We start from the raw sequence: 16263 nt of genomic DNA on the forward strand, positions 1-16263 counted from the left end.
AAGATCGATTGGAAGAAAAATTAAAACCAGTGAAAGCTAAGCAAGTAAAAAAGAAACTAGACGAGAAAGCAGGGACAAGTACTAGTAATAGAAAAAAATTAAAAGAAGGAATTTCTAAGCAAAAGAAGCAAGTGCCACGTCAAGAGCAAAAGAGAAACAACACAACATAAAAACAATGCCGGACGAAGAGAAAAACACATTATGCATTTACTGTCATGAGACCTATGAAGACACTTGTTATGAAGAATGGATAATGTGCATGCAATGTGGTGCCTGGTTACATGAGGATTGTTCCGATAATGAGCCAGCTACTAATAATTATGTTTGTGACAATTATCGTTGATTAATTAGCATTCGGACTCACTTGCCCCATGTGGGTGACTCACTTACCCCTATAACTTGGGGCCAGAGAGTCATTTTTCTTTTTTTTAAGTTTGATATTTTTCCAAAGAGTTAATGTTTAGTTTATTTTTAAGGTTATGTTAGTTTGAAACCAATTAAACTCGTGTCACAAACGATGAAAGTTTTTTTTATTTCTAAAACTTAGTAAGGTATACGCCACAGAGTCTTAAGGTGTCTTACTTGCCTCATCCTCCCCTATTATTTTCCAAAGGCTATAGGGTGAGCCAAGCGAATGTGATACAGTCAAATCCCTCATAAAAATGAAGAGGGTCTTTACTCAGAGTAGTATAGCGCTGCGGTATGTTAATACAAGCAAACCCCAACAAAGCTTTGCTTAGCACGTTGATTTTCTAATTATTTTGCATAAAGTTTACTGTAAAAATCACTTAATATTTATATGATTGACAAAAGTATTATTCAAAATTCCATCAAAAAGAAATCATTGATCCGACTAAGATTAGTTACTTAGTTGAACCAAGGCTTTTACCAAAATCAACGTTTCTCGTTGCTTTTTAATTTTTTAAGATGAATAATAAAAGCAAGTCTTTACTTTATTGATATTATGACTTATGACGTCGTTATCAGTCTTAAAAACTGTTTGTTTGTTTACCGTTTATTGCCTTTACAAATTATCACTTTTCCTTAACTGCCAATTCCGACTTTAAAAGCTTTATTTTTTGTTCTTTACTTTAAACGTCAATATATTTTTGTTGATCCGTTTCTCTCGAGATTCCCAAACCCTGAATTTTATCGAAATAACTTATAGTCTGGTAGATATAGATCTGGCAGGTAAGCTGTTTCCAGGATGTAACTATTTGTTATAAATGAAGTTTGAATTATTGCAATAAAAGGGGTTAAACAATTACATACATAAGCATTGAGTGTTAATAACTAATTACGTATTTAAAGATGAATCAAAGTTGACACCAGGGGTAGTAAGTTTTCTATCAGATTCAGCAATTGTTCTGAGGATTATATGACTAAAATTTTCGAAAAAATGATCTTGAAAGTGGAATCATTAATTAAGGCATCTATTGTAATAGTAATGATTTTGATGATAGACATTATTATTAACTCTTCCAGTAAATAAACTTAGATATTTCTTTTAATATCATACTTTTGCAGAATATACTCTCTCTGGTTTTCCTGTTTTTGGTGACCATTACTACTACGATATAGTCCATTCCAATAACTTATTTTTCCTAACTAATATCCTAAATGAATTGACGCTGTTGAGAATAAACTTGATCACGAGACTAAATATTTAGATTTCTGCTATAAATATTTTTAAGTAAACTGGAAATAAGCTCTAACCACTAAGCCCCAATCTAACAATCGTCCCTTATTCCTTTATAAGTAAAAATTACACTAAAAGCTACAACTTATACGGCTTTTTTATGAAATATGTTATTCGGGATATAATATTGCTAAAAGGCATACAAAGCAGCTACGTGAACCATATTAGCTAGAATCTTTGGAATTTAAATATTCATAAGACCTAAAAGGGTTCTCGGAGAGAAGAATGATTTAAGATATAAATAAGCAAGGATCACGACAAATAAATCCGAATGGTTTTCAAATATTAAAAAACTTAAATAAATTAAATATTATTGTTAATTATTAAAATCAGTATACAGTGACCGCCTTAAGTTTGATAAAAATTAGAGACATGATTTTTTGAGAAATCGCTCGGACCCGTCGATTTTTATTTCAAGTTGCGCATTATTTCACATAAATTTTTGTATACAGGGTGGAACAAAAAAATATGACGTCATCGGTCATTTTTTTAAATGGTATGCTATATTTTTTATTGCGTTTATGAAATATAAGCGAAATTCCAAGCAAGTTTCGTATAACACACCTTATCTCAAAACTTAACTGTTTCAGAAATATTTACATTTAACCAACAAGAAAGCAAGTGAGTACGTCTATTTACAAATTAGGATAAAATGGAGGATAAAATCCTATAAACTGTGAAAACTCTTATTAATGTATCAAGTATTCAAACTGATCCCCATTTACTTCTTGGCAGAAAGCAAGAGGGTTTACAAAGTCATGTAAAACACTATCAATTATTTCGGGTGATTAGACGTATAATTTCATATCTAATTCTATTTTTCAAATCTTCTACTTTCTTTGGCTTCTCAAAATAAAGTTTATTTTTCAGGTACCCCCATAGAAAATAGTCGCAGAGATTTAGGTCTGGTGACCTGGCCGGCCACTCTATTGGCCCTCTTCGTCCTATCCATCGTCCTGGGAAAGAAATGTGGCGGTGCGCCGTCTTGCTGAAACCACAGATTATCTGTTGGGACAGCAGGGTCTTGTTCGTCTGGGTATAGGGCAGCCAAAGCAGAGATAAGATCTTCTTGAAGAACATTCAAATACCGTTGTCCTTTTAAGTTTTCTTCGAAAAAGTATGGCCCTATTATTTTATTTTCCACGATACCAGCCCAAACATTAATAGATTTACGGTACTGTGTATGAGCCTCAGTTGCCCATTGTGGATTTGACACTGACTAGTACCTATAATTTTGCCGATTTACGACACCGTTTAAACAAAAAGTTGCTTCATCCGAAAACAAAACTCGTAACACAAACTGACGGTTATTATTGCAAATGTTCATCATTTGCTCGCAAAATTGGTTTCTTCGATCAGGATCGTCCTCATTTAATTCGTGTATTAGTGTAATTTTATAAGGGTGGTATTAATTTGCTTTTAAGATGCGTTTTACTGACGTTCCGGCTATATTATTATCAACTGAAATTTGTGAAGTTGCATTGTTTGGATTTTCTTCCACGGAGAGCAGAACGTTTAAGTTTGTTTCTTCAGAAATTTTTGGACGACCTGATCTTGGCAAATCCCTAACATGACCTGAAGTTATGAATTTGTCCTCTATTCTACTAACTGTTGACTAAGAAATAGGATGGTTTGGGTATTTGGCATTAAACAGTTCACTTACTTCTTTTTGCGTGCGCACTCAACCCCCGTACCCTAGCATCATCAAAATTTCAATTCGTTGGGTTTCCGTTAAATTAGCCGTAATTTATTCTGATAAAAACTATTAATTTTCGAACGGACAGTGACATTCGAAAATGAAGATTCTTTACAAGTGCAACCGTGAAAGTACTTATTTGTTTTCTTGTTATTTAAATGTAAATATTTTGAAAACAGTTGAGTTTTGAGATAAGGTGTGTTATACGAAACGTGCTTGGAATTTCACCTATATTTCATAAATGCAATAAAAAATATAGCATTCCATTTAAAAAAAAGACCGATGACGTGATATCTTTTTTTTGTTCCACCCTGTTTACAAAAATTTATGTGAAATAATGCGCCTTAAAATAAAAATCGACGTGTCCGAGCGATTTCGCAAAAAATCATGTCTCTAATTTTTATCGAATTTATGCGGAACTCGGACACTGTATAATATTTCATTTCAGATTATTAATGCCCATGGAATTTCTTCAAGATGTACAGAATTTTAACGCTTTTAACATTAACCCTCCTCTACACTATGCCGTATCTAGAAGCCGAATATATCCCTCCAGGGCCGCTCTACAGATGTCCAAAAGAAAAATTATTACTACACCCCTGCACGTGTGATATAGAATCAGACCAAGGGATCTATGTTAGCTGTAATAATACCAATATAGCCAGCATGAGTTTGGCTTTAAACAACTTGGCCACGTTTGAATTGCCCGTGGAGGTTTTGACTATTAAAAGTTGCAATATTGGTAAGTTTTGTTTAAGATGAAAGTTTTAACTATCAAGTCCTAACTAAATCTAATAAATTAACCCTTATTATAATTTAAGCTCGGCTTTTCGGCAGTCTCCTGTACAAACTAAAACTCCGAATTCTAAGGATCGAGAACACCCCTTTAGAGACTATTGAAGAGTTTTCATTCCTGGGGGTTAACAGCACCTTAAATGAACTCCACCTTGTTAATTCTAGTTTGATGGCGTTTCCCACTGCGGCTTTTAAGGTACGAACTTTATTTTTACGTTAAGTTTGTTTTATTTATGTTATGCCCTGCTTTTGGTAAATAGTGTGTTTGCTGAACAAGTTAATAAAAGTTGAGTTTTATTAAATTGCCTGTAAAAGTTTTATTTTGAAAGTTTCTGTAATTTGAAGTGTATGTAGGTAGGACTTTTAACATTGATTTAACAATCATTAAAAATTATGACACTTTTTAATAATTTAAAATAAAAATTCTCATTTTTTATATTCAAGATTTCTAAGATATTAAGTTTGATAAGATTTCAAGATGATGATAAGTTTTACTTCAAAATTAATTAAAAAGTTCTTTTTAATTATTGATTTTTACGTAATATAACGCATTTTTAAAACTACTATACTAGGATATTTACATTTTTTTCCAATATTATAATAAATTAATATTTGCTATTTAGCTATATTTGCAAAACAAAAATAATCACAAGTTAATGAACAATGTCAAACAATGAAAATTGGCGAGAACATTCGAACAGGCATTTATTAAAGAGCCTGAACAAGATGTATTACCTACCCCACACTGTCCTCGTATCTTAAACTCAATAACAACAATAAATATAACTGAGGAAAAAATTAAACAAAAAATTCAAAAATTAAAAAACGATTCGTCTGCAGGTTTGGACAAATTAACGGCAACTATTCTAAAAAAATTCAGTGAAGTGATAGCTGCGCCTCTTGCAAAAGTTATAAAATACTCAATGATTAAAAACTCTGTACCCGAACAGTGGAAAGTCGCATCGGTCACGCCAATTTTTAAAAAAGGCGACAAGTTATCAGCAGGCAACTATAGGCCGATAAGCCTAGTATCGATTGTTTGGAAAATTATAGAGTCCATTGTTCGAGATAAAGTGCCAACATTCTTTACTAAAAATTATGTAATACCCAATATCCAACACGGATTTGTAAGGGGTCGCTCTACGATTACTAACCTGCTTCAATGCTTTAACCAGTGGATAGCAGTTTTAGACAAAAATCAACCAATAGATGTCATCTACCTTGACTTTGCTAAGGCATTTGATAGAGTTCCCACGAAACGATTGTTACATAAGCTAGAACATCTTGGCATTAGAGGAGAATTGTTTAATTGGATTGAAGACTTTTAAAAAAAATAGAAAGTTTAGTGTGAGGGTGGGGGGCACCATGTCAAAATTTTATCCAGTATCCAGTGGAGTCCCTCAGGGATCCGTCCTCGGCCCTCTCCTATTCTTGGCTTACACGTGTGATTTACCTTCAGAACTAAAATGTTGTGTATCAATGTTTGCTGACGACACAAAAATATATGCAGTTCCCCTAACTTCTCATCAACAATTGCAAACCGATCTGGACACTATTTGGAAGTGGTGCAGTGAATGGTTACTTCCTCTTAACGCGAACAAGAGTGTGGTGTTACATTTAGGAAAAAATAGTCCCCAGCTACCCTACCAAATAAATAACATGAACTTAAAAAAGTCGAATCTCATTGTGATTTCCCAGCATATTGCCTCAATTGTGAAACGTGCCAATTCTATGTTGTATCTGCTACAAAAGGCTTTTGTTAAAATTCCATTCCACAATTTTATGAAATTGTATACCACGTTTGTCCGGCCTATTATTGAATATGCAGGTCCCGTCTGGTGCGCGGACTTGGTGCGCGACAAAAATTTACTTGAATTGTGGCAGCGATGCGCTACACGATCTACGTATGGTTTGCGTATGCCGAGACCTACAAGCGAGAGACTTTCAAATGCAAACTTGCTAACTTTTGATAAACGAAAGCTTCGTGGTGATTAAATTTTTACATTCAGAATCCTGTATAATTATTTGACTTCGCAGTCATACTTTAAAATTAAAAAAAAACACATGTATAAAACAAAAACACGTCAAATGATTTTGCCTAATAGAGTGTTTGATGTTTGGAATTAGTTACCCGTAGATGTCATAACCTGTTCCTACTGTAAACTGTTTTAAGAATCGTCTGGATAAATTGGACATGTTTAGTGTTTAAATTTGAAAGCTGATATTTGAAGATTTATTGAAATATATTGTAATGCCTACTTAGTTCATAGAGCTATACAGAATGTAAATTCTTGACTTTTATCTAATAAAATAATAATAATAATAATAATAATAATAATAATAATAATAATAATAATGTTATATAACATTTCTAAAGGAAATCCTTTTCAAATTAAATCATGGTCACTCTAATTTATTGAATTCAATGATACATTATAAGTTTTGCGTGTTTCTAAAATTATGTCAAGAAGAAAATAAAATGAAATGAATAAGTGAAGACTCTCCTTTATACCCACTGAATTTGGAAATTCTATGTGTCGTAATAAGGGGGCCTCACAATGGAATCATTATCTAACACTGAGCAAAAAACATAATATATCCTATCTTGAACACTGATGGTATCGCTAACAAAATCCATAAGTCCAAACATCTTTGTGTGATTCGCAAACATAAGCAAATAACAATTTTTCTCACAAAAAAATGAAAGAAAATAATAGACTTCAATAGGAGCCTTGATGTACTCCTGATATAACTCGAATCGTTTTCACTCTGTTTTAGCAGTTGAACTGTTTGTAATATAGTTGCATAGCCAACGCAAAACATAAACCCGAATATTTACTTCTAGTTTTAGCTTTCAGTATATATCAAGACAAGGCCAATACTGTCAAAGGCGTTTTAAGAGTCCACAAATACAAGATCAACCTGCATTCCCTTATCTGTCTTTGTTCACATATTTACAAAGGAGCGTTTTCAAGTAGATTGGCATTCACCCATACTCATTGATCTGTTAAATCTCTAGATCTGTGGGTAAGATAGTATTACTGTACTGATATTTTCTCAGAAAAAATATTTGAAACATCATTAGGAGAAAAAAACGTTGTCATCAAAAATCTCTCATGAGGTTACAGCTATTCTTTCCTCAAGATCATTATTTGAAGAAAGTGTGTGAAAAGAGGATAAAAAATATTGTGCAATATAATAATAATAATAATATTATTTACATTATATTATTTAAATTCATTACAAACTTCATACAAAAAAAAACAAAGTTCCTAAACCTGGCGCAGTCTAGCTTTATATAGCTACTCCATTGAACCAGATCAGGGCGTAGTATAAGATTCACATTTCAAAGAAAATCCCTTATTAAACGCAATTAATTATAAAATTATATATGATACGTTATAGGGTATGTTTCCATAATGATGCCACGTCGAAAAAAAATTAAGAATTTCCTCTATTCTCTGTGTGCCATCATGAGAGGTCACGAAAAAAATAATTCTCTAACATTGAGCAAAAAAAAACAGGAAAAATCCTGTCTAATAGATCTTTTTAAATAATATTGGCATCTCGAGTGTGTTTTGCGACTCAGAATTGATTAAATTGATGAGCACATCGTTACATAGGGTTCTTTCGTTTAATATGAACGTATATTCATTATATTGTAAAAAATCCTGTGATACCTGTCAATAAAAAATATGTTAATGTTTAGTACTCTTTTGATGGAAAAATCTGTAATTTAATATCTCGAGGATGACATTATAAAGGTCGACATCTAAATAAGCAATTTTAATTTGCACATCCGTCACCTTTTTGTCATTTGCAAACATAAGTAAATTGCAATTTCTGTATTAGATATATGAAGAAAAATAATAGACCTCAGTGAAGCCGATTTTTTATAAAGCTACATAGCTACTGTAAAACGAAACCCCCCAATATTAACTTTTTAGCTTTAGCTTCTGGTATGAAGCAAGACATGGCTAACACTATCAAAGGCTTTCGAAAAGTCCAAAAAAGCGAAATCAACCTGCATTCTATTTGTGTCTTTGAATATCCATAATTTTGGGACAATCATAGTAAGAGCAGCCTAAAACTCCATAACTTGCCACTTTACTTGGCAAATTATAAACACTGGCTTCAAAAAGCGGTATTTACAAGATATTTATTCACCTTTGCGAATTGGTTGGAGACAGTATAACTGTACTGGTATTTTTTGACTGTCGAAAACAGCCTGAACACCATCAGAGAAAAAAAATATTGTGGTAAAGAACTGATGCTTGTAAAAACATCTCATGAGATCATAATATAGCGGGCTAGAAATATTATTCCTGCAAGATCAATACTTGGAGAAAGTGTGCAAAAAAGGATGAGAATGTACTGTATAGTTACTGGCGGTGTTTATCATACTCTTTCAGAAATTTGAATCAGAATATTCGGGCTAATGTGACTAGTACTTTGGAGATATTAAAAACCTTTTCTGGACCTCTGTCTAGAAGGATGATTATTAATATAGTATCTGATATATTTCAGATTTTCATAAATATTGTTTATAGCTGGAACTTTATGAGACGTCAAAGCACTGTTCTCAGATCATATCCAGTCTAGTATTTGTATTTAATTTGTGGTCAGCAGAAAATCCAGGCAATACCGGAATAACATTTCGAAGAATTCTTTTGACGTGTGGTCCGAAGGAATCTTTAGAGACATTATTTCTTTCGGCACGATTAAAAAAGGCAAAAGATATCGTTTTATTATTGAATAAAATTAGCTTATTCTATAAGACTAATATTATTTTCGGTTCCTTCGCACATTAAACCATTCAAGCATAAAAATCATTTGGACCGAACACCAGATTTTATTATTTTGATTACATTAGATCACACCATAGATCCATACTCTAAGACCGAATAAAAAAAGTATGGTTACTCCGAAGCCCTTCATTTCATTACATATTGAAAAATTATACTATGTTACATAAAATGAACACTAAGTGGTGAACTAAACTTGAGTAAATATTACTTACTTGAACTTAACTTTCGTCGTATTTATTCTTATTTCGTATATTCGTCGTATTTCTATCTTAGAGGGAGATTCTGTCTATAAGATCCTCTTGATGATTGAACATTGTGGCAGAAGCCACAGGTTTAAATACCTTGATGTCCGCAAATTTGAGGAATCTTTAACTTCCTGGACTTTGACCATTAAAATTACTGAGAGATTGGATCTCGCAAGTCTGAAGTACTTCTTTATAAGACCTAAATATTATTAGAGATTATTCAAAGATCTTTCCACAACTATACTAAAGCTCAAAAGCCAACGTAAGAATTAACCAACCTCTTCCAGCCTGTTGGGCGTACAGCAGCACAAAGCAATAAATGAGTGAGGATGTTAATGGCCTTTGAAAAGTCTAAATGTACAGTTAACCTACATTTTCTTTTTCATGCTGTCACCAATAAACCTTTTAATATTTTCGGTGCTGGATGTGTCAAAATAAAATCACTGAAACAAAAAGAGTATACAGTTCTATATTTTGTTACTTCATGTTTGTTACCTGACTTAAAAAAATGGAATTAAAAATCAGTTTTTCAAAGCAGATGAGAATTTACTGAAACTTTATCTATTAAATAACATGAGAAGTGGATTATCCAAAGTATATTTTCATTTATTTTATCTTTGACAATGATACCATATAACTGCTAATTTTCTTGTAACATTATTATTTAAATTGATTAAGTTCTTAAGAATGGAGAAAAAAGGCATAAATAAACTGACCATTTCATTATAGTATTTGTTGTAACTGAACCATCAAATTTACCATGATTATTGTTGCTTTCTACGTCTAGAAGGATAATTATGGATATCATGGTGTCTCGGATATTTAGTTAAGTTTTCTTTAACCTTCTTGTGTTATTCCGCATTTTCACTCCTATATTTATGATATCTTATGAAATTGCTCAACTTTACTCTAAAACACATAAGATTAAAACAGTTCATGTAATGTGTTTTTATAGTTTTTTCTCAAAAAGATTTTCCAAGCATTTCCTGAATACTTGGGAACTGAATACTTGAAATTCAGGCATACTTGCCTGAATTTCCCTCGCTTCTATCAGATGTAAGTTGTTTTCAGGAATGTTTTTTATAGTGATGAACCTTGACGAGAATCTGCACACCATATTTACTACCGCTCCTATTTTAGTTCTTTTCTGAGGTTTTTGGTTCTTGTTTCAAGGGTCGTTTTATCTCGTCATCAAATTTTTTGATATTATATGGTAACTTTCAGATAATTTGGATGCTAAACCTGTAATGATAGATCAACATGCCATTTTGATGTTGAATTTTCTAGAGATCTATCTAATAAAATTTCCTTTGTTGTATGGGATTATTAGAAGTATTATAAAATTATTAGGCTGCTATGAATCTTCTCTAATTCCTTTTATTGGATACATATCTTACTTTAATTGTTAAAGAATATTTTCTACTTTTAGCTGTATTTCAAGTACCAACTAAGCCATGGACAAATAAAAAAATAAATATTTCAAAATAAAAAATGTTTATTAATAGAACAAAACTGCATAAAAATAAAATAAACAAAGATAGGTACATTCTAAAAAATTCAAACTAACCTATATAATCTTTATTTAAGATGAAAAGTATAATAAGCATAAAGAGAATAGCAAAGGAAAATTCAAAACAAAACGAAAAAAGAACTCTTATCAAAAATCCATATATTACCAATATTATTTTATTTTAATTATAATTTTTTTAGAATCCCAAATATTTTTTTCCTTATAGGCTACAGAAGAAACGTAGCATATACAAGCATATACTTATGCCGTATAGGTTGACTGCGAGCTATTTAATTATCCGGGCCCATTGTAGAATTTTGAAACCTCTATAAATTAATTATTATATTCATCCTACACAGCCACAACTAGAGGTTAAAGCCATTTAGCTCCGTTTTCAATTTTGCTTGTTGAATTAAGATTTAAAGCTTCGAAGTGATTACTGATTGTGACACGATCTTTGCTTTTTTACGTTAAGGATTCAAATTATTTTAAACGCAAAAAAATCAATTTGTATGTCAAAGGTAGCATTAACACATAGAGAAATGAATATTAAATATACTTTAATTACTCTATGCTCATACTTTTAATTACTCTATGCGTTAACAACACAACTAACTGAAGGTGTTGCGTGCCAGTGCCGTATGGGCGCACCACTAGCGATTCTGTAATAGTGTAGAGTTTTATTTAAACGTTTTATGTGTAAACGTTTTTAAGTCAATATGATATAACCTCTATAAATCGATAATTTATTTATTCTAGACCTCTACAAAATTAGTGTTAGAAGGAAGAGCCATTTAAATTGTTATGCAACCGACATACACTGGATTCTTAGTTTTGGTTATTGAATTGGGTTTGACGGTTTGGAAGTGGCTATTGTATTTGTAGCCGGTTTCGAGAAAAAATAACTTGTGATTTTTGATTAATGAAAACTTAGGTGAAATAAATGCTCATGTATTATCGATCATTAAACTCTGTATTATAGTGCAAAATACTTAAAACTTTATAGCAGAAAAGAAAATATAGCACTTGACTCAAACTGTGGGGATCAAAACCCTGAATGTCACCGGGTGAGCTTAATAGAGAAAGTAAAAATTTTTTTACAGAAGAAATTGAAATTATAGAAAAATATACAAGGCAACAATATTACTCGGATTTATGGTTCCTAGAACGCCAAAAGCCCCTTACTGCATCTAATTTTAAAGCAATTTGCACAAAATTTAGCACAAGTGTAATGGAGATACCAAGCTTGTCAAGCAACTGCTCTATCCAAAAATATTGAATTCAAATTGCGCTAATTGGGGTAGGCAGAATGGGAAATGCGCAATTGATATATTAAAAAAAAATTATCGATAAAAACGTATCACCTTGTAGTCTGTATATTAATTAAAGCTATCCATACTCGACAGCAGATGCCTTATTAAGGATAAGGTGGGAATAAAATGTCCATTTAGTGCCAGAAACCTCATTCCTAAGGAAGAGAAGAAAACGAAGAAATTAATCAAAACCACGAATGGTTTCACCAAGTACAAGAGTTATACGTAATTGGAAGAGCATATTGCCGTTTTGGTTTTGGACGCCGTTCGGTGTAAAAAATAAATAATTTAAAAAAATTGAGTATTTTGCGACAAAATAAAAGATCAGTTGACCGATTTTTAATAAAGTAGTTACTAGAACTTGTGGTTCTGGAAAATCATATATTAAAATAAATGTATATGTGTGAAGAATTTTTATTGACATAAACTCGTAGATAGTCCTATGGTTGGAACCTTTGGTGTGGTGCTCAAATTACGAGACAGTTTTACCACTAACCAAAACTCTTAAATAAAACTAAAACTAAAAGGAGATTTGTAAGTAGTTTTAGTTTAGTTTTAATCTTTTCCCGAAGATGCTAACATCGTTTGCGAAACACGTGTCGAGGTTAAAAATAAAGATTATAAACTCAAGAGTTTTGAGTCTTTTTTAATCATACTTCAGTATATTTATAATGAAATAATTTTGCGTGTATTTTATTAAAAGCCAAGACATAACTAATATCTTTCATTTACTAAAATGGCGAATGGAGCTCATAAATGGATTGGTAGAGGTAGTGAATATCCGTGGCTTACGCGTAGTCCCGATCTTAATCCCTTAGATTTTTATTTCTGGGGCTACTTGAAATCACTTCTATATAAAAATAAAATAAATAACCGTCAGGAATTGTGGTAGGAGTCAATACCATTAGGGCCCAAGAAGAATCATTGTTTGGAGTCAGGCAAAATTTAAATAAAAGAATTAGACAATGTGTCCTAGTGGATGGTGAACATTTTGAACAATTCTAAAAATCAACAGCCTTTTCTAATTTTATCGTTGTTAATTCAATTTTAGATTAAGTGTTCATACGCAACCTAATACAAAAACGCGTTTATTTTGAAAACGGTCTACTTTTTGGAGATCAAAGAAGTATACCTTTTTTGACTAGAATTAAATGCTGTTTTATTATTTTCACTCGCAAATGTGCGTACAGGTAGGTCAAAAAAGTTATGACCACTTTAATTACTCAATGTTATGTATGTGGCGCCATCTAGTGGTAATGGGAAAATAGATATCATATTCGTGTTCCTCATCCCAAATAATAAAAGTACGCCAAACTTTAGGTTAATCTGTCCAGTGGATTCCAAAATATTTCAATAAATGTTTGGTAAAAAATTAGTTTTAAAACCCTGTAGAACGAAAACCAATAACATTTTGCCAAGCGATATTGAGCTCAAACGGTTTATTTTCATGTCAGGTATCCTACATTAACCTATGTCCAATTAATTAAGGGACACCCTGTATTTTAAGTAAGTAAGTTTTCAATATCAATAATCAATACTTTTCTCCCCAAATGAAAATGCCAATCTTTGGTCAAGAGTTATGCATTTCGATGTGTTCACTCATCATCATCAGACTCTAACACTACATAGTTGTGACGTTTACATGAAAAAAATTCCAAAGCTTGGCATTTTCATTTGTAGAGAAAAGTCTTCTCGCCCTTCCCAACCCGCTATATTATAGCCACTCCCCATCAAGAATAGACTTCGACTTACTAAATTTTCAATATTTAAAATAGAAATATTTTGTTTAGATTTTTCCTTTTGTGTTATTCGCTAGCGAATTTTTCCATTATTCGAAAAATCGAAAAAGACCATTACAACTAGAACCCACCAACGCCCGATGGAAAATGATTTCCATTACGGATAACATCGTCGATAAATTTTTAATATCATCATCGTCGTAGCCGGGAAGACGTAGACGGGACGAATAAAATCAAAAAACATAAAACAGTTTATTGGTTGAGGGAAGATGACATCTCCACGGCACCGATAAAGAGAAAGTACACAAAGGCTATTATGGAAATACGCTCCTCACGACGAAGTTATATGGATCATTAAGAGTTTGAATTTTTACGTGAAGGGAAATTTCAATTTTTTTAATCTGTCGTTAGGGGATAAAAGTTAAAACTCACTACTTTAAAATTCTCTCTCCCTCAAAAAATTACCTACTTTGGAGATTCTTTTATCATTAATCTCTCTCTATCTGTTAAAAATCCCTGCCTTTCAACCATTGTGGCATTATCTAATAAGAAATATACCCCCTACAATAAACAGACTGTAAATCCTTATCCCAAAATAGAAACCAGGATAAAGCCAGATAAAGACAAGATTTATTTTTTTGCTGTATTTACTCCATTTTTCTTTTGTAAAAACCCATCTTTTTTAACCGGGAAATCCTTTGAGATATTTCGGAGAAGCTCGTTAAGGAAGGCCCGTACATGCGTGAAGAGCCGTTTAAAATATATTTGGGAGTTGTGAATGGGTTACTAAGGGAATCCTTTCGCGTGTGTTTCGTCTTTTTATTGTATTTGTTTAGCATAATGGGTTATAATACCGCAACTAACATTTTTTATTCAAATAAATTACTTTTTTGGTGATGAAATTTTAACTTGGCTTCGCTCCTAGTTGGAGAAGACTCTACTTACGTGTTTTTTTCTCTTTTTAAGACTCTTATAACCTGCTAGCACATATGCTTCTATCATAGTTGTTAAAAATCTTTGCTGTGTCATTTTTATGTAAGAACAATATTCTTAATAAAAGTATTAACATGTAATTGATTTTCAGATATTTTGATTTAAAATTATCCATATTTCTCCAAAAGTAAAATAATCTTAATATAAATTGCGTATCTTTATCAACATAAGGAATCTTTAGACGTTAGTTTATGAATATAACGATGGTTTAAAAGCTCATGACGGTACCTCTTGCCATTTAATCTTTTTGGAATAAAGAATAAAGTTATCAACAAGTATCAATACTAGATTTTTTTATAATGTTATTTGTATCCATTTAATTTTACCACAAGGTACAGTTCTTGGGCGATTAATCTTCTTAGTAGAAGGTGTCAATTTATAAAATTTCAATGCGAATATCTAGCAAAATAAAATAAAAATAAAAAAATGAGGCTTGGAATAACTCTCATAAAGGTTAGGGGAACTAGAGCTACCATATTTTTGCCATGAGGTGAGTTTTCCAATTCTCAAATTTTAAATTGCACCAGTTTCTTTATCACCTCAAATTAAAGTCCCAGGAAATCGGAAGGGAATAGGAAATTTCATTAATAGGTTATTCCATTTTTTTTTTGCAAATCTGCGGCCAATCCGCTGATTTCGAAAAGCATCATTAAGAAATTAACGGAAAGGCAAAACCCAGTGCGGCGGCTTCATCTTTCTTAGAATGTAAAACATTTTCATCTAGATTTTTATTGCATTAATATCCAACTAATTAATATCCAAAAGTTCTTGGATGATACGAGTTTAGGTTTGTAATAATTCGGAATAAATATTGCCATTGAGTGTGTTATTAATGAATAGGTTGTGAACAGTGCACCTAATATTCCTGACCATACTTAATTTTTTTCCGGATTCCTTTTCCGGATGTGTCTGTCCTTCCCTGCAGCAATCCACATTTTTGCCAATCTTCAATTAGGTTGGTTGCCGTAAAGCCTATCTATGTATATTTCTTCAAAAAGCCCTAAAAAATTTGGTAATTACTTTGTAAGCTCTATTCTTAACAGCAAGAATCAAAAGACGTTAAATGATACTGGATATGCTAATATATCTAAGCTTACCTTCTTAGAAGTAACATTTGCTCATATTTTAAAAATATTTAACTGTATCAAATACAGCTCTACTGGTTCAGATATTATAGTTTTAAGAATTCTATCTCTAATTTTTCTTCAGCTCATTGATGTTTTTACCTTTATATTTAACAAATATCTTTCAACTGCTCAATTTCCTAATCAGTGCAAATATGCTAACATAATTAATTAAGTGATGCTTTTGTTAATATTTAATGGCTATAAACGCTTGTTTATTAATAGTAAAGTATCAGATTATATAACGAATAAACAAGGTGTTACGCAAGGTAGTGTCTTGGGCTCTCTACTCTTCTCTCTACATACCTTTGACTTTCATTCTTCCAAAAAAACGTGTTTAA

General features: G+C 31.9%; 1 protein-coding gene across 1 annotated transcript in view; it reads left to right on the forward strand.

The window, feature by feature from the left end:
- The window catches only part of LOC126735578 (toll-like receptor 3), a 148311-nt gene that overhangs the window by 13667 nt on the left and 118381 nt on the right, over positions 1-16263 (forward strand). The window contains exons 2-3 of the mRNA XM_050439608.1: positions 3844-4137; positions 4217-4386. Coding sequence (XP_050295565.1) covers positions 3873-4137; positions 4217-4386 — 435 coding nt within the window. The 5' untranslated portion in view covers positions 3844-3872. The remainder of the gene's footprint in view (positions 1-3843; positions 4138-4216; positions 4387-16263) is intronic.

Source organism: Anthonomus grandis, chromosome 4 (assembly GCF_022605725.1).
Source record: "Anthonomus grandis grandis chromosome 4, icAntGran1.3, whole genome shotgun sequence".
Taxonomy (NCBI): domain Eukaryota; kingdom Metazoa; phylum Arthropoda; class Insecta; order Coleoptera; family Curculionidae; genus Anthonomus; species Anthonomus grandis.